Genomic DNA, 20,501 nt, shown 5'->3' with positions numbered 1-20,501 from the left:
TTTTAACATATAATGTATTATTTGTTTCAAAGGTACAGGTCTGTGATTCATCAGTCTTACACAATTCACAGCACTCACCATAGCACACCCCCTCCCCAATGTCTATAACCCAGCCACCCCATCCCTCCCACCCCCCACCACTCCAGCAACCTTCAGTTTGTTTCCTGAGATTAAGAATTCCTCATATCAGTGAGATCATATGATACTTGTCTTTCTCTGATTGACTTATTTTGCTTAGCATAATACTCTCTAGTTCCATCCACTTGCAAATGGCAAGATTTCGTTTTTCTTTTTTTGATGGCTGCATAATATTCCATTTTATATATATACCACATCTTCTTTATCCATTCATCTGTTGATGGACATCTTGGGTCTTTCCATAGTTTGGGTATTGTGGACATTGCCGCTATAAACATTGGGGTGCACGTACCCCTTTGGATCACTACATTTGAATCTTTGGGGTAAATACCCAATAGTGCAATTGCTGGGTCATAGGGTAGTTCTATTTTCAACTTTTTGAGGACCCTTCATACTGTTTCTCAGAATGGCTGCACCAGCTTGCATTCCCACCAACAACAACTTATTTCTTTGCTTCCAAAAAATCTGATAATATCCATGGTCTATAATTATCTGATTAATTTTTCTTATCATGTGACATACAATGTAGAAAAAAGTAACTTCTCCAAGAGAAAGGCTAATCTTGACTAGCTTTTTTTTTTTTTTAAAGATTTTATTTATTTATTTGACAGAGAGAGACACAGTGAGAGAGAGAACACAAGCAGGGGAAGTGGGAGAGGGAGAAGCAGGCTTGCCACTGAGCAGGGAGCCCGATGCGGGGCTCCATCCCAGGACCCTGGGATCATGGCCTGAGCCAAAGGTAGATGCTTAATGACTGAGCCACCCAGGTGCCCCTAATCTTGACTAGTTTTTATCTGTACTCCTATATCAACCAACTAAGTAGATTAGGAATTTTTAGCCATCAGTTTCTGAGCCCTTAAATAATGAATGGGTGAAAGATCTGAGTTGTCTGATTGGTGTAAAGATTAATTACACTTAACAACAACAACAACAACAAACTCCTGCTGTTCATGACCTGGTTTTTTCAGACTTTGAGTCATTTTCTAATGCCACCATGTGGAGTACTTCTGTTTTCAGTCTGTAGTCACCTGAATCAATGGTCTTGCTAAGAACTTATCAGTGGTGGGGCACCTGGTTGGCTCAGTCAGTAGAACATGCAATTAATCTCAGGGTTCATGAGTTCAAACCCCACGTTGGGCATAGAATTTACTTAAGAAGAAAAAAAAAAAGAATTGGCCAGTGGCAAGCATGGCCCTTTAAATAAAATGCCAGCCCCTTTTGCATAACTAACAAACCAAATCCTGAGGTATATCAGTTGTGGGATTTTTCCCGGTGCCCCAAATTATTTGCATGAGTTGGCAAAAAGGTGTTCGTGCCAAGAGCTCCTATGGAGTTTGTCACATCTGTGATGTGAAAGGCAGTGTGTAGTGGTGCTAGAAACTGGCAGTGGACAGAAGTGTGTCTTGCTCTGGATTGGCCATGTTGAGGTCTTGGGCAAGTGAGGACACCTATTCAAGTCTCAGTTGTCTATTGAGAAATGTGTCAATAAGATCTGGAAAATGAGATAACGTGCTTCTCTGAGATTTGAGATCAGTTCTGCCATTATTATTCAAGTGTTTGAGACGATCTGGAGCCTACTTTCTTTAGGAATAACTTGATGGAGTAGGTAACTGAGAAACATGCTATATTGCAAGAACCCCAGAGCTCCTACCATGTCATCAATGTCATTGCTTTGAGCAAGCTCAGGAAAGGAACCAAGAAGTGAACTGACTGGAAGCAAGCGTTCATGATATTAAGTGTTCGAAAATGAACTTGAGGTTGATTAAGGGCTCAGGAAAAGGTAATTTTGAGGAATACATACGCTATATAACATAAGGATGTGAAGACAAAGGTAAATGATTTTAAAAGAAAGATTTATAGGAAGTTGTGCTATCTGACGTACCATGTAAAATCACTTTGCTATCTGACTATGGACAGCTAGGGTAGAAATTAACATTTTTCAAGGCTTTTAGAATCTTGTGGATTTTTTTTTTTAATTTACTAAGACTGACCCCTAAAGCTGTTCTTCTGAGTAAGTGTAATAACAAAAATAGCACTCTTTTTCCTTGTGAATTAAACTACTGAAGGAAAGATGCCTTGATCATTTTCACTTCCCACATGTTCTTGCTAGAAGCAGTTGATGGAGTTATGCACTGAATAAGGGCTGGATAAATGTTTGCTGCAGCCAGTCCTTTGAGACATCCTTGAACTTTAGAGTCAGAATGTCTGGGACTGTTGTTTGGCTCTGTTCCCATCATCCATGTGGCTTTGGTCTCATTATTTTTCTAAGCCCTGGTTTTTTCATCCCTAAAATGGGCCAATAACAGTCATTCTGTCTGCTTTACAGCATTGATGTACGGATTCAGTAAGATCCTGAATATAGGTTGATTGTACAGTTATAAGGATCTGGGTACTGGTTGCTGAGGGTTAAAAGGGCAAAGAATTGGTTAAGTTTTTAAGAAACCATTGTCTTAATTTCGGGTTCCCCAGAAGCAGACCCTGAGGAAAGGATTCAAATGCAAGTTGCTTATCTAGAAGGTGACCCCAGGAAGCACTGGTAGAGAGGGGAATGAGATAGGGAAGGGAAGGAAACCAGTGACGAGTTTGCTGTCAAGCCATTTACTATTGTGGGCAACTGGCCCTCACTTCCAGATGGGAAAACTGAGGCACAAAGGGATTTTTTTTATGCCCTTGCTCAAGGTCACAGAGCTACCAATGTGAAGTTAGAATTCAAGCCTACACAGTGCCAACAGGAAGCCCTACTCCCGATCTCTATGTGATGATTCAGCTTATTAGGGCAGCAGGGCTGTGGGGTGTGGCAACAGGTTATGTGACCTTAGGAGTCAGATGATCCTGGTTCCACTACTTACCAGCCATGTGAGTGATTGTCTGACCTCTTCAAACCTTGAATCCTTACGTGTGAAATTCGAAAACCCATTGTGAGGACTAACAATACTATTTTAAAAAAGCATAAACACATGTGGTAGCAATCATTCACTCTAATTAATATTGATTTCTTTGACATGCTGTTCTCAGATACGCAAAAAAAAAAAAAAGCTTTCCACGTGTGGCTTTTATTTTGGGAATTAGGAAATAAATAGCCCATCTTCCTTCACAGGCAAGCTCCGTGTCAGTTTTTCTTGGCTTGCTGCACACCTTTACTTCTTACATTAGACAAATGCCATTTTGAGATATTAATTTTTAAAGGGGAAGCTAATGAATTTGAAATAACAGATATCATTTTAAGTCTTCAAATACTGTGGCCCCTAGCTATTTGCTTTAGCAGTGTGTGGCTGAGGAGGGGTCCTCACACTGGTGTGAACTTGGAGGTAATCACTTAGCTTTGTTGACCTTCATTCCTCCATCTGTAAGAAGACAAAAATGGAGTGGAATTATAGGGATTTCTAAACTAAATTCCCTTTCTGCCAGATGGATCATACTAAGGTCAAAAAAGGAAAATGACTCTTGATCCCTTTGGAATTCTATGTGTACAATGGGGGAGTTTCTCTAGACAAGCCTTCTGTTGAGCCCTTCCTTTACCTCACGAGATGCCAATTTACACATTACTTGCTTCTTTTTGAAGCTGCTGGCTATATCAGTTGATGATAAGTTCATCTTGCTAGTTCAAATGGAAGAATGAACATAGGGGTGATATCATTCCCACGCATGAATGGACCAGCCAGGGGACATGCAAACCCAGGCTCAAGAGATAGGAATGCTTCTTTGTCATTCAAAGAAACATACAGAAATGCAACCTCACTAGCTTATGCATGTACAAGTAGTTAGTTTGAGCACATACAGGCAGCACTATCCTGAACAAACGGGCACCAGATGTACCTAATAGAATATCCAACATGAAGAACAAAGGTATTTTTCAGATTCCAAGTCTTTTGAGAGGCAATACACTTCTGTAGGACCAGAAGAGGGGCACCAGAAGCAAGTAGGTAACATCTATTAACATGACTTCATGGGCCTCCGATAAACAGTGTCCACCTTCTCAGAAGACACCTGCCCCCAATTTTGTGCTTAAAAACCCTGACTTGTGCACCATTGGGGAGCTTGGGATTTTTGAGCCTTAGCTCCCTGTTCTTCTGGGTGACACCACCCAATATATAGCCCATCTTCCTTCACAGGCAAGCTCCGTGTCAGTTTTTCTTGGCTTGCTGCACACCGGGTGGATGAACTCTCATTTAGTTTGGTTACATTTTGTCCAGAGATTAAACTCTCCAATGTTAAGTGGACAGTTTTATAACATCTTTCCACAGTCAAAACTATATTATGAAACTTTTCCCAATAAGAACAATCAAAAGGCAATGTAGGTCAAAATTTACTGAGTGGTGTAATTCAGATTTGTTCATTTCATTATATGTAGATTTTACCTCAAAAGGGGAAAGAAAAGAATTGTAGACAACTATTGAAGCCACATGATATGCATGCAGAAGGATTTGGGGTGAAGTGTACGGATTCTATGACTTTCTTTGGAATGCATAAAACATAAGGATTGATAGGTGGATAGAAGAATGGATAGATGGATAGACATGCAATAAAACAAATATAGTAAAATGTCAATTGGAGAATCTAGGTGGTAGGCATATGAATATTTACTGTAGAACTCCTTTAATTTTTATGTGATTTTGCAAATATTCACAGTAAGATGTTTGAGACAAAGGCATTTTTTTTTTCTAGTGATAAAAACACAGAACTTGGGGCCAGCCTACACTACTAACTAGAGGTTTAATTTTAGGCAAATTTACTTAATTTCTGTATGTTTAGTTGACTCATCTAAAAAATGGGATAGAGTAAGAGTATCAAACTCATAAATTTGTTGTGAGGAACAAGTGAGTTAGTAGTATTTGTAAGGTTCTTAGCATGTAGTGTGATGTAAACGTTTGTTAAATGATATTTTAAAAATCATCTTATATACAGGGACATTGGTAGGGGAAAATTTGGACATTCAACCCTAAGAATGCAGAGTTTTATTAAAACCAGATGACAGGCTTATATACCCTGAGGTATTTGTCATTTTCTCTCTAATCCAGGTATGTTTCATCTCCTACTAAGAGGCAGGAATCATCAGGATGCGTCAGTGATATTTAATTTGTTTTCATTTCCTTTAAAAAGTTCCACTTGCTTAAAGCATGTTCCCTGACCCCAGGCCTAGAGTATATATAGTATCTGGATGTCAGTATAAAAGCATGTAGCTACCTGGTCATACAAAATAATCTAGTGATTTGGTGATTTTTAAAGAGGACAATGAATAGTAGCCACGTTCTCCAACAAAGGTTAAGAGACCTATAAATTAATCAGTAAGAGGTTGTACACTTTGAAATTTACAAAGAAGCCTGTATATCACATTAAGTGGGGCTCTCCCCATATTTTAAAGAAGTAGGCATATGGAAAGCAAATAGCAATTGAAATAGCAAACAAAATAAACTGAAATGAGATTCTTACAAACAATAGATTAACACAAATAGGTGGTCTTTATTCATTCTACAAATATTATCGAGCACCTACTATGTACAGGCTCTGGTCTAGGTGCTGGGGATTCAGCTATAAATAAGACAGAAATCCCTGCCCACATGGTGCTTATATTCTAGAAGATGAAACAGATAAGAGATTGGAAATCAATTTGTGTGTGTGTGTGTGTGTGTGTACACAGTGTTACGGACTAATGGAAACAATCAAGAAGTAAGGGAGGGGGTGAGAAGGTTTGCAATTTTAGATAGGGTCGTGAGCTTATATCTCACAGAGAAGCTAACATTTGAGTGAGGACTTGAGGGCAGGGAGGGTGCAGGTATGTGGACATCTGGGAAGTGCATACAGGAGAGGAATTGTGAATGTCCCCAAATGGGAGGATGTATGGCCTGCTTGCTCTAGTGTGGCTGGAATAGATTAAGCACTGGGAAAAAGAGCAGGGGGTGAGTGGAAGAGGACCAAGCCATGGGGCCTTATTAGGCCATTGTAAGGATTTTGTCTTTTGAATAAAATGGGAGCCATGGAAAGTATTTGGGCAGAAGAGTGAGATCTCTGGATTCTATTTCAACAAGATCCCTCTGACTGTTCTGTTGAAAACAATCTTGCTGGTGGTGGTGGAAGGGAAGGCAAGGTAAAATTTGTCTATGAATTCTTTGATATTTGTCCCATTAAGAAGTTGGGGTGGGAGGAGGTCCCTTCCCCTTGAACCGCGTGGGCTTGCTTGTCACTACTTCAACCTATAGAGTAGGGTAGAAGTGAAGCTGACCTCTGAGGCTAGGCCACACAAAGCCACGAGATTTCTACTCCATTTACTAGAAAACACTCTTAAAGCCCTCCTGCCAGAGAGGCCACGTTGGTAATCCCTACTTGTCTTTTCTTTCAGTTATTCCAGCCCTGATGTCAGACCTGGGAGTGAAGAAGCCATCTTGGAGACAGATCCTTCTGGCCCAGCTGTTCCAGATCTATCTAACCAAAAGAGTCATCCAGTTGAGGCCCCAGATATCATAGAACAGAAAAAGAGCTGTCCTGGTGTGTCTTTTCTGAATTCCTGACCAACAGAATCTATGAGCATAATAAAATGATTATTGTTTAATGCCACTATGTGTTGGGATGGTTGGTTATGCAAGCAATAGGTAACTGGAACACAGAGAGAAGAGATGAGCCTCCTGTAACAATTCAGGTGAGAGGTAATGGTGGCTAAGACCAAGGTGGTTGCTGTGGGGAGGTGAGAAGTAGATTCTGGATATACTGTGGAAGTAGGATCATGAATTTGCTGACTGACTGAATGTCAAATGAGAGAGAAAAGTCATGAACGATACTTGAGTTTTGATTTGAGCCACTGGAAGGACAGAGTTGCCATTTCCTGGGACAAGAAACACTATAAGGGGAGCAGGTTTGAAGGTGAAGGGTGGGAGTCTCAGGAGCTCAGTTTTGGACATGGTAAGTTGGAGTTGCCTTTTGATTACCCAGATGGAGAGTAGGTAGTTGGAAATGAAACACACACACACACACACACACACACACACACACACACAATGATGAGACAAGATCAGATTATCATTAAACACAGTCAGAAAAGAGAAGAGGTGCAAGGACTGAGCCTTGTGTCGCTCCATTGTATAAAGGTCAAGGAGATGAAGAGAAACCAGGAATGGAAACTATAAAGGAATAGTTAATGATATAGGAGTGTTGTATCCTAGAAGCCAAGAGAAGAATGTGATTTAAGGAGGAGGGGGTGATTACTTGTGTCAGATGTTGCTGACAGGTCAAGTAAAATGAGGTCTGAGGAGGCACCATTGGATGATGGCATTTGAGGGTTTAAGACTATCATTTATTGAGTATATATATATATATATATATATATATATATATATATATATATACCAGGCTTTGTACCAAACACTCTTATAATAGCAGCAGAGGAGAAAGAGATGGCTTTAGCCTAACTTTAATAGATAATATCTATCATTTATTGACTATCTACTATATATCTGATAGTTATGGGGGAGCCTTACATATTCTATCTCATTTAATCTTCACCATTGCCTTGTGGGGTATAGATCAGAGACACGAAGCTATCTGCCCAATGTGGCAGAGTTAGTAAGGCCCAGAGCTGGGACTCAAACCCGGTTCCACGCGATGTTGAATATTGGTCTTCCTGCTATCCATTCCTCTGTAAGGATACCTGGGAAATCCTGATGAGTGCTGGGGTGTGAAAAGCCACCAGAAAAGAAAATGCCTTTTTAACTTTGAGTTCAGTTTTACTCAAGGTTTTAAGTGGAGGATTTAAAAGTGGTTTTATAGTAAAAGAAATATGAATGCATTGTAGTATTTTAGAAAGCAAAATTCTAACATAAATTTTCCAAATAAATAAATAAGTAAGTAAGTAAATAAATAAATAAATAACACATGTGGGGCTTGTCACCTGAATGGCTTTGGGTTAAGTGTGTTTTTCTCTTTGGTGAATCAACTTGTGAATCCCTTACCCTATCTTCTCCTGAGAGGTTGATTTGCTGGTTTTTCTGGTTGGGTTGTGAGAGCAGATGTAGGGTAATTAATAAAGGCACTCCAGGACTGAGGTTCTTAACCTGGGGATCTGAGAAAGTCAGGGAAGGCATGAATTCTCTACGTGGAAAGCTTTGTGATTATGGACATATTGATCTTTCCATAGGAAGTATCTATCAGCTTCTCAAGAGGATCCTTGACTTCCAAGAGCCTAAGCCCAACATGGCAGAGAAAAAACAGTCAGGTATAACTTGTGGTTATGAGGATAATCATGACTTGCACACAGCCTTTTTCTGAGGCAACTTTTGAAGGCCCAGTTATAGCATATATAGAGAACAATAATAGTGACCAGGCCTTATGATTGCATTATCTAACAAAAGGTTTGTATGTCGCTTCCTATGAAGCTTGAGAGATGAGATTTGACCAGTAAAATATTGTCAGTTCTCAGACATTTCAACAAATGGGACCTAATATTTGGTCAGGGAAATCAAGTATGTGTGGTTGGTCATAATTATTCCTCAAATTGCACATCTCAGGATCAAATGTTGATATAACAATTCAGGAAAATGAAGATGTGCGACTCATCTATTGCTTTTTAAAAATATAAAGTCTAGGGGCACCTGGGTGGCTCAGTCGTTAAGCGTCTGCCTTCGGCTCAGGTCATGATCCCGGGGTCCTGGGATCGAGTCCCACATCGGGCTCTCTGCGCAGCGGGAAGCCTGCTTCTCCCTCTCCCACTCCCCCTGCTTGTGTTCCCTCTCTCGTTCTCTCTCTCTCTGTCAAATAAATAAATAAATAAATATATAAAGTCTAAATTAAGAAGAGCCAAATTCCCTGAGCCATTTTCCCTAATGTATATGAGAAAAGAACACTCAATTAATGACCTCTTAGTTTTCTCATCCTATTTGCTGATTGCTCGGAGGTTACAGATTTTTGTCTAGTAGCAATGTTTCTTTGAAATCTACACTATTTGAATTTTTAAAGATTAGATGCCAATACTTAAAAATCAGGATATTTTTCTCCTTGGCACCTCTTCCCATCCCATTTGGATTCATCTCTTTCCATTCCATTTGGATTTCCAGCTTCTTTTGAAAATCATATGGTATGTCAACCAATATGGTAAAACTCTTGAGGCAGCAATATTCAGATTGGCAGTGTGATGGATAAAGTAGATTGTGGAAAAGGATTTTGAATACTCAGAGCTATGCCTACAGTGTTTTGTTTTTTTTTTTTTAATGGTTAATCTAATTTGTTTCTAATTTGGCGGCAACAGCTCCTTCTCACATGAATTTATAGGTTGGGATACTTCAGAATTCCAGAAAAACTACATTAGTTCAGGCCTACTGAGACAAATGTGGCAATACTTAGTAAAAAGATTAAGTGTATTTAAAAATAAATGTAGTTGATCTCTCACACGTAATTAAGTTAATATTTATCTATCTCTAGCAGTAGTTCCAAAGGGAAAGTTGTTCTAGGAAACTTTAACAAATAGATAAAATTAGTACTTAATTGGCAGATATTAAATATATTTAATTAAAAACATGTATTATTTTAATTAATAAAAAACATCTGCACCTGAACACACACGTGCTCCTGAGTCAGCTCTTTCTTCATAGATAATGCAGTAAATTACAGCCCCCTCAGGTTGAATAATTACACATCAGACTTAATAGCGTCCAAATGATTGTGTTTTTGCACTGGTGATATTTGAGTTTATTGTATCTGGTATTTGGATATACCCACCAGACACTCATCTTAAAGCATATAGTCCTTATTTCAAAACACAAGCAAAACAAAATAAAAGTGTACAGCTTCAGGAAAGACATCTTTGCCACAGGTTAAATGCAAATGGATGGCCCAAACAAACTCTTCCCTCAAAATGCAAATGCCAGCACTAAAAATGGTTATTAAGTGAGATTGCAGAGTGTTTTTTCTAGGCATTTTAAAGAAATAGAATATCCACATGCTCATTTATCTATTGTAGCTTAACAAACCATTGTCACAGTTAAAACGTCATTTGTTTGCTCAGGAATCTATAATTTGAGCAGGGCTCAGTAGGGACAACACATCTATACTGCATGAAGTATCAATAGGAGCAGATAGACACCGGGGCTGGAGGACCTACTTCCAAGATAGGTTACTCACACAGTCTACATTGGTGCTGCATCTTAGCCAGGGACACAGCAAGGACACTTGGTTTCTTTCTACTTGGGCTTCTCTTTGGGACTGCCTGGGCTTTCTTCAAGCATGGTGGCTGGGTTCCAAGAGTGAGTGTTCTAAGAGGACTGGGTTCAAGCCACAAGGCTTCCTGTAACTGTCTCAGAAGTTCCATATTATCCCCTCTGTCTCATGCTGTTGGCCAAGTAAGTCATTAGGTCCAGCCCAGATTCAAAGGGAGTGGAATAGATTTCATCTCTCAATGGGAAATACCTCAAAGAATTTGCAAGTATCCTCCATCTATCACATCACATGTCCAAGGTATCACTATTACCAGGAAATCCTGTGCTAAGTTAACTGCCTATTCAAGGGTGGCCATGTGCCCTTAAAGAAGCTTCTGAAAACCAAATTATCTCCAGAGCTCCATCTGGGGTTCAGTCTGAATCCATATGACTTAGAGTTATATGGGTCGATTTTCTTTAAATTCAGAGCTGTTTAAAGTGAAGAATGGGGTGGGGGGTGGCCAGTGCAGTGATGTAGTTTGTCCATGAGTGGACTGTGTTGCATATTGAAAGCTCTGGTATGTGACTGTTTGGTGCTAAGCTAAATTCTCATTAAGAACAATAAAGAAAGCAAGCAAAACAATCCACAATACCTTTAACCCACACTGGCTCTACCCTTGAAGGCTGAATTCAGTTTGCCCCTTCCCTCTGGAAGGAGGTATGAATCCCATTTCTACTAATATCTTGTGGTTAGAGAAGCAGTGTAGACTAAGGACTTGGGTTCTAGAATTAGACAAACCTAGTTTCCAAACCCAGAGTTGATACTTGTGAGCTGAGAACCATGGTTAACTTATTTAAACTTTCTGTTTCCTCTATCAGACCTCTAAAATGGGTCTGATAGGGGTGCCTGGGTGGCTCAGTGGGTTAAACATCTGACTTGATCTCAGCTCAGGTCATGATCTCAGGGTCATGGGATAGAGTCCTCCTCAGCTCCAGGCTCACTGCAGAGTCTGCTTGTCCCTCTACTTCTCCCTTTGCCCCTCCCTGCTCCTCCCACCCCTGTGTGCTTTTTTTCTATCAAATAAATAAATAAATAAATAAATAAATAAATAAATAAAATCTTAAAAAATAAAATAAAATAAAATGGGTCTGATAATAATAGTATTTACCTTAGAAGAATGTCGCAAGATGATGAATCCAAAGCACTTAGAATGCCTGGCATTTAGAAAGACTCAATACATGTTGGGGATTATCATAATTATTATTTTCTTGGTTACCTCCAAAAGTTCTTAACTATAGACCAATATGTATTAGGAGTGGGAGAATGATATTCTAGACTATTTGTGGTTACAATGAAAGCATAAGCCTCTTTCTTTTCTTTGATAACTTAGGCAACTGGAACTATTTTCAGTTCTTTTTTTTTAATAGTTATGATAAAGCTTTTTATTTACATTAGGTTATATTTTTCATTTTGAAATATTAGAACTAAAACCTTAAAAAGAAGAAAAAACACCCATAATGCTTGCACATTATATCGCTTTTTAGAATTTTGGTTTGTGTGTTTCCAATCTTATATGCTTGTCCTCTTATATAAGTATAAACTTTTTTTTTTACTATTTCTGTTTTTTTTTAATTTTATTATGTTATGTTAATCACCATACATTACATCATTAGCTTTTGATGTAGTGTTCCATGATTCATTGTTTTCATATAACACCCAGTGCTCCATTCAATACGTGCCCTCTTTAATACCCATCACCAGGCTAACCCATTCCCCCATCCCCCTCCCCTCTAGACCCCTCAGTTTGTTTCTCAGAGTTCATAGTCTCTCATGGTTTGTCTCCCCTTCCGATTTCCCCTCCTTCATTTTACCCTTACTACTATCTTCTTTTTTTTTTTAACATATAATGTATTATTTATTTCAGAGGTACAGGTCTGTTTTTTTTTTTTTTTAATTATTATTATTATTTTTTAAGATTTTATTTACTTGCGAGAGAGAGAATGACAGACAGAGAGCATGAGAGGGAAGAGGGTCAGAGGGAGAAGCAGACTCCCTGCTGAGCAGGGAGCCCGATGTGGGACTCGATCCCGGGACTCCAGGATCATGACCTGAGCCGAAGGCAGTCGCTTAACCAACTGAGCCACCCAGGCGCCCTGGTGCAGGTCTGTTCTTAAAGTAAAGGTTTCTAGGCTTATTTTAATCGAAAGCAGATAATACCATGGGGTCCAGGGCAAAGTGTTGGAGTAAAAAGAAATTGGCGAAGGGGTATGATCTAGAGATTATGTCCCAGTTTTCTTCTAGCTGTGTGCCCTTGAGAAGTTATTTATGTTCTCAGAGCCTCAATTTTCTCATGTATACCAACATGGCTCATATATCCATTTGGCAGTATGGTTATGAGAATTAAATGAGGCAAATTTTATAAAAGGACCTGGCAGAGAGCGATTACCAATAATGTTATTTATTGGCCTTACTATTATTATCGAAGTGATCAAAATGATTATATCAATTAAGTTTTAACTTGCTTTTGTACCTTACAGACACAACATGAAAAATGATCTTTTCTTTCCCTTCTCATGGAAACTGATTCTAGTATATTCTTTCCTTCCCTTTCCTCACTTCCCTGATCTTCTCTTCCCATTTCTTACCTTTCGTATTTCCACTTGGACTTTTTTCATATCTTTCCCTATACTTTTTGCTTTGGTTTTGTACATTTTTCTGTATTGGTTTATAAAAGTTTTTTATATACTAAGACATTGCATTTCATGATATGAATTGTAAACATTTTTCCCAGTCTGTAATTTACCTTCTGATTATTTTATGGTGCTATTTTTGTTTTGTTGCCTTGCAGAAAGAAATATTTGATTTTTATGTAGCCAAATTTTCAATGTCTTCTTTTATGGCTTCTGAATATTATATTATAGTTTCTACATGCAAATATTATTAAAATTTATATTTTTAGCAATTAAATATAATATTTATCTGTGTGTTCCATGTGCTAGTATAAAACCACTCTAATTCTTGTGCTGAATAACATGCATTATTAGTTGGTAGTGCTGGTTCCCTCTCAATACCATTCTTTTTCATAAATTTACTGTTTATTCTTGCTTGTTAATTTTTCCATATTATTTTTAAAAGTCATTCTTCTGGTTCAAAAAAAGATGTTTCATTTATTGGGCTCACATGAAATTTATGGATTAATTTAGGCAGAAGTAACATAGCTTTCATCTTGAGTCTTCCTATCCATGAAGATTGTATGTCTTTTCACTTATTCCAGTTTTCTTTTATGTCCCTCAGCAGCATTTAAATACTGCTCTTCAAAATTGAGTTTCTCTTCAAACTGATTTTCACTTCTTACATTTATTCCCAAGTACAACATATTTCTGATGCTAGTGTAAATAGAGTTTTATTTCAATTACATTTTCCAATTGATTTTTATTCATTGTTCTTTATGTTTTTTCCCATACAGAGTTTTAGATTTTTTTTTTTAAGATTTTATTTATTTATTTGACAGAGAGAGACACAGTGAGAGCAGGAACACAAGCAGGGGGATTGGGAGAGGGAGAAGCAGGCTCCCTGCAGAGCAGGGAGCCCGATGCGGGGCTCCATCCCAGGACCCTAGGATCATGACCTGAGCCGAAGGCAGACGCTTAATGACTGAGCCACCCAGGTGCCCCTAGATTATTTTATGTAGATAAAATTCACTAAATTTTTCTTCATAGTTTCTACTTTTTCACTTTCTTTTAGTGCAAAGGGAGAAAATCGTGGCAATGATATTCAATCCTGACATACTCCACTTGTTTTCTCCATTGCCAGCTACAGTAGGAGGAGGTTCTATTTATGTTGCTTAATAGCATAATCTAGTCTTCCATGATGACTAGTCCATTAGGCCAAAGATAATCCATAATGCCATATTCTAAAAGTTGCCAGAGATAAAACCCACACAGCCTAAGAAAGCCACATCTGATCTTGCCAATTCTCTTCTCAAAGCTCCCTCATTACAAATATATATGGCTATACGCTCTTGTTGCTATCCAGATCCTCTGGCATTCTGATGATTTCTTACTGCAAGCACCTATAGCTCAGTTTGAGGGCTTTCTCTGGTCATATGTAGTGCTCTGTGGTTGATGTTCCTGGGAGAATCCCTCAACTGATGATGGACAGTAGTTAGTTGACACATACCTCTTTTTATTGTGACTTAGTTGGGACAACTTTGAGGCATATTCTACACCATTATTGAGTTGCCCCCTCCCCCCCCAAATCTGAGCTCTGGTTGCCAACAGTGGTAACCTGTTCACGAATGTATTGACTTCCTTTTCTTCTGTGTCTCCCTTCTCCATTCTCCTAATTCCTGGGTTCACCTCCCAAATAAATTTATTGCCTCAAATCCTTATGTCTGAGTCTGTTTCTTGGGGAATATAAACTAAGACAAAGATATTTTATGATCTTATCCCACCTACTTCTACAGGCTTATTACCTGTTTATCTCCATTAAACATCCTAAACTTAGTCCCATTTACCCAACATCCAATGACCAAACACATCATGTCTTGATGTTTTGTATCTTTCTAAGAGTGTTTCCTTCTGTTAGAATGCCTTTCCATGACTGTGTGCCTGGCTACTCTGCCTTTAAGAGTCAGGCCAAGAGTGATTTCTTTGCCTTCTTATCCTGGGTCAGATGCCTCCTTTTCTGTATTACCAAACATGGTTCATAGATCTCTGCTGTGATGGACTGTTTCCAAAGATGGTCACAATAATTCTCCAATCCCTCACAACCTTTTGTAATGTGATTTTGCAAACTTGCCCTGTTAAGAAGCAGAGCCCATTTCCGTTCCCCTTGCATCTGGGCTGGCCTTGTGACTAACTTTGACAACAGAATGTGGTAGAAGTGAGCCTAAGCCTTCAGATGATGTGTGGTTTCCATTTTCACTCTCTTGGAAACCAGCCTTCATTTAAAGAAGCTTGAGTTACTCTGTTGATACTGAGAGACCACATGGAGAGGGTATTCCTGTGAAGGAGATATAAGGTTCCCAGACAACAGCCAGTACCAAGGTCTCAGTGGGTCCATATTGGATGCTCATTAAACACCATATGGAGCACAGACAGCCATCCCTACCAAACCTTTCCTGAATTCCTAGACCACAGAAATAATCAGCAATTGTTTAAAACTATTGAATTTTGTGGTAGTTGTTACACAGTAGTAGATAATTGCAACATCTATTATAGAACTTGTCATTAAATATTATAATTATTTATTTACTTATCTGCCACATTGGTGAGCTACTATAAATGGAGACAGAATATTTTCATTCGAATAGCTGTAACACCTGACATATGGGATTGCTTTAGAATGATGAGCCCATGAAAAAATAGGACTCTTTAAGGAGATCACAGAGAAACTTTGTCACATTGAGGATTTGTTAAAGGAAATGAGAACCAAAAAACAAAAGGTACTAGAGAATGATTGTGGAAGACAAGAGTGGATGAACATTCAGAGCAATTCCAAGGGATCTGCAAAACTTGTAGTTTATGAGTTCTCCTTATAATTGGTGAGATTATTGACCTCTGTTTCCATCAGTGTGCAGCCTAGACAGCCCCCACAGACATGAATATTTACAAGGGTCTGTCAGACAGCTACCACTGTGTGCAATTAAACTGTAAGTTATGGTTCTCACTGTCCAGACATTTATACTGTAACAGAAAAGCAGATGTACCAGGACATTGTGGGCCTCAGAAGGATATGAAAAATGAGGAGAACAGAAGGCTCATATTCAATGGTTATAGAGCTAGGAAGAGTTTCCACGAACCTGCCTAATCTTTCCCCTTTATGTAACATTTACTGAGCACCAGCTGGGCATGGCACTCCCACTCCTTCTTACGCTGAAGCCTCACCAAATTGAGAAATCTCTCAAATGCTCTGCACTCTGTCATGCCTCACAGCCTTTGCTTTTCCCCCCATTCCTTTCTGGAATGATTTATGACCTATGCTTCCTGGCCCTTCACCTAGCAATGCTTACATTCATCTGTGGGACTCCTCTCCCTTCTTTTCCTTATTTGGCCCCCAGGAATAAACTCCCCATTTGCTCTGCCATTTCAAATGTCTCCAGATTCAGTGTGAGTCCTCCCGGCTCTACAAAGCCATCACCGACCATCCCAACTTGGGGTTTCTTAGAATGTAGCAGAAAGGGAACTGGCTTTGGGCCAATATGGCTTTGGGTTCAAATCCTGACTATGCTGCTTGTAATTCTGCACAAGTTCCTTAATCTCTTATGTTTCTTCATCTGTAAATTGGGCATGATGCTACCACTTCATGGGGCTGTAATGAGGGTCTAGAAGATGTCTACATAAAGTGTTTAGCTGAGTCCTGGTATGTAGCACACCACTGATACATGCTATTGTTTTCCTCCTCTCTGAACTTCTGGTATTTAATATCTGTATCACTCATTTGTCCTTAAATCATGCTTGCTTTGTGACAGCTCTTGTCCTGTGCCATCATTTAACTTAATGTATTTACTGTGCAATTTTAATATAAGCTTTCTCCTAATAGCTAAATCGTCTCTTCTTGTACATCTTTATATGTCCCAAGGACAACAGATTCTTAATAAATATTGGTGCATGAATGAATAGATGGTGGAAAGAATGACTACCTCTCAGGGCTGTCTATACTATACTTTGTAAAGTACAACATTCACGGTCAAGAACTCAGTGAATTAGAATAACTCTAATGTCAGGACATTTTTGTTTTCTAGGAAAGGAATGATTAGGGAAAAGTTCAACAGTTTTCCTTGATCCTATAGAAATAACAAGGGAAAATGCAGATCCCATCCCACGAAAGGATAACTTGGAGGAGATGTAGTATTCAGAACAATGAAGACGCTAGGACTACCTCCCCAGGTTTAGCCTTTGTTAATACGAATGGATAGCCAGGTCAAAAATAGTGGGAGTGAAAAAGCAATTATGTGAATACTAAACCCCAATTAATTTTATGGGAATTAAGTAAATCAATAGGAAATATCAAGTTTGAGTTAAGATATTAAGGGCCCTTCCATCATTTATACGGATATGCTCATGAGGAGGGAAAACAAATCCTTTAGGACAAGAGTGTTCTGTTACTGACTGAGGCTCCATCTGTCAGAAGTAAGAGGTAGGATGACATATTACAAGTGAACAAATACATGGACTTAATCAGTGATGAAAACCAAGGATCAGTGCATCCTCAGGTCATGTGGGGTTTAAAGAGAAGACAACATGTGATAGGGTCAAGCTCTGAAAAGCTCCAGAAAGGAATTGGAAGTTTTCCAGACAGAAGGAGTCTGGATGCCTTGCTAAACTTGAGATTGGGTATGTGAGCTGGACTCTAGTGCGAGGGTGTCAAAACCAGGCTACACTGGAACAAAGAGAAGGAGGGTTCTGGAGAGAGTGCCTAACAGTGATTTTCATATTCTTTTTTACGCCAAACAACCCTTTGTTCAGAGCCCTACAGGGTCCTGTGACACATAAAAGAAACAGAGGTATTGCCGTATGATTGCAAAGAAGCAGGAAGAGAAAGTATGAAGGGATCTTGGGAGAAGCTGGTAGAATCTTAGATCCCACTTCATAGGACCTTAAGCCTGGCAGACCATGTTGGGAAGACCACTGGCCTGGAATATCTGTAAGACTTTATGAATTGTTCTTGTCAACTGGCAAGGGTTTTGGTTAAGACCTGTCGGGTAAAGGTCTCCAAAGCAAAATGTACTAAAACTAGTGACAGAAGATCATGTAGTAAAGATGACTGCATCCTCCTTAAGGGGAAAATAGGCCCTTGTCTGTCTTCCTGCACCAAGATCTCAGCAGGGTTTATTCTTTCTGGAAAATATTTTTCAAGTCATAACTGAAACTTTCAGTGAAAGCCAATTTCAATTTAGTAACACCTAAATATATCTGAACCAACAGGTTCTGGATGGCCCTTCAGAGTGAGCTGTTGGAAGAGGCAATCGCCGTCCTCCTATTTCCTGCTGCTTTAAGAGAGGCCTTGATGTCCAAGGTGTTTTCAATCTTACAGGAGTACTTAGTAATGAATCTTTAGGATCTTGAGTTTCATCTTTACTTAGGAGTGGTTGTAACCACTGAGCTAAGTTTCTAATCTCAGACACTAGAAGGTGGTTACAAAACCAAGATGAGGTGAAGAAACATAAGAACGGCTTTGAAGGCCCTTCTGCGCAAATGAGAGGCCTCAGCGTCAGACTGGCCGAGAGGGTGAGTGGGTGTGTGGCCAGTGTTTCCAGCATTTCAGGGTCAAGGAGCATCTTGGGTGGTTAGCAGTCTGAATCAACACTTACTGACAAATAGATGGTGGATATTATTAGGATTGTCCTCATGAGGAAGATAGGAGATGAATGTTTTCTCTTCATATTGCGATAGGTTTCAGATACTCAGCTGGGAGAGGCCAGGCCTGAGGTTTTTGGTGGATATGTCCAAGCCTAGGGTAATGCCTGTTGTTAAGAGGGGAACACATTTTGGGACCACAGCCTTTCACACACACCCCAGGTGCCAGAGCACCCCTCCCCACCCACCTCTTCCGGAAGCACAAATTTAATTTACTGAGTGGTGGGCTGGCCGCCAGCCAGCTCTGCCTGTCCTGTGATCTTAGAACAACCTGACCTTCTCCCTGGGTGGATACTGGTTCCTAAGGGATGTGTAACGCAGGACTGCACAGGTTCCCTGCCCAACTTCACATTTCCCAAGAGCGAAGCCACCTATTTGGCTATGCTAATTTGCTCGCGAAGCAGGTGAGCTCACCTGTGCAGCTTTAGCACAGGGCATTATGTGAGAAGGAGGGCACTGCCTTTTTATGGGTACCTCATACACCGGGGCTCCCTCTTTGAATACACTGACAATATTTCCGAAGTTCCTCCTCCTCCTCCTCAGTACATCCCCATCAAACATTCTGTCAACGCCAAGAGCCAAGTAAGACAAAAAAGTATCAAATGGGAAAACAATGAAAAGTCTGTTTAGTTCCTGTGTGCAGTGTGAACAATAAGCCACCCTTTCTGAAGTGTCTCAGAAAGGAATGCCTGTGATGTCCTTTCAAAGAAGGACTCTGGCCCCAAATCAAGCTGTAAGCCATGACAATGCTCCACTAAACAGCACAAAGAATTCGCCTTTCAGCCAGAGAGGCATTTCTCACGTACTGGGGAAAAAATGCCGCCCACACCACATCACCTCAGCACATTTACTATCACCGGTCTTTTTCCTGCTGAAGCCTGAGGAGTGTAGCCTTCTGTGATTGATGCACAGAAATTCAGCTGACGGGTCTGAGCATTCAGCACTTTGCCCCCTAAAATACTCATGAGAGAACAGAAGTCTAGTAGATATGTTTGTATTTTGGGGAGTTTAAGGCTCTTGGGTCTGTGTGTCCGCTCTTGTACAGAGAAGACATGTTCCCCCTTAATCCACAGCTCAACTTTTTCATAGCCAAGCATTTGAAATTAGCTGAAGTGTCAAAACACATAAAACACTTCATAGAAAGGACTTTCAGTTCGGCAGCTCCAAACAGCACCAGAGAGAAAGAGGGAAATGTCCAAGTCATTCAGAGTACAGGAGAGGGCTTGCCTCTTACCTGGGCTTCTTTCACTATCCCATTCTTTGCGCAGTTTCCACTGGGTGAGCCGTCGCTCTGTTTCTCGTGCTTGTGCAGATTTCCATTGCAAACAGCACCACCTCCAGGATTAGCCATTTGTGTGAAATGGTGGAATCCAGCAGGTTTTCCTCCAGAGGTCTTGGCAAGCTTTGGTTTTGAAGTTGGTGAGGGGATGGGAGGAAGCACTTTGGGCTGAGCCCCTGAAGGAATCCTACCGATCAGGCTTTCCAGAAGAGCAACAGCCTATCTTTGGGGCAGATCTTTGAAAGGAAAAACAAGTGGTTACCTTTATACTCCTCGGCTCAGAATGTGACCTTCAGGGCAACAGACCTGCTTCTGAAACTACAAAGGATATTGCCCATGCTGGCTCCTTGGGGGGCAAGAGGAAATCAGGAGACTGCAAAACCCCAGTGGCAAACTGCGAGGAGGCGGGCTGGGAGGTGGAGCATCTTTTAAAGACACACACACACCACACACACACAGCACAGTCACGGTCTCCTGTCTCCTACCTGTAGTCAGTTCCGAATTTATGTCTACCACCACCCCCGCCCTCCTGTATCTAATTACAACTTTTGGTTGTAAACCTAGCTCAACTTTTTTTTTTTTCTGTGAAAAAACACTTAGCAGTG

General features: G+C 40.0%; 1 protein-coding gene across 1 annotated transcript in view; it reads right to left on the bottom strand.

The window, feature by feature from the left end:
- Positions 1-20,290, bottom strand: part of SPTLC3 (serine palmitoyltransferase long chain base subunit 3) — a 154,393-nt gene extending 134,103 nt beyond the window's left edge. The window contains exon 1 of the mRNA XM_032419845.1: positions 19,852-20,290. Within this exon, the coding sequence (XP_032275736.1) occupies positions 19,852-19,968 (117 nt within the window). The 5' untranslated portion in view covers positions 19,969-20,290. The remainder of the gene's footprint in view (positions 1-19,851) is intronic.
- Between the last annotated feature and the right edge of the window lie 211 nt (positions 20,291-20,501).

This window comes from Phoca vitulina, unplaced genomic scaffold (genome assembly GCF_004348235.1).
Source record: "Phoca vitulina isolate PV1807 unplaced genomic scaffold, GSC_HSeal_1.0 scaffold22, whole genome shotgun sequence".
Lineage (NCBI taxonomy): Eukaryota > Metazoa > Chordata > Mammalia > Carnivora > Phocidae > Phoca > Phoca vitulina.
The sequence above is the reverse complement of the archived record's forward strand: the minus strand, read 5'-3'. Positions and strand labels throughout refer to the sequence as shown.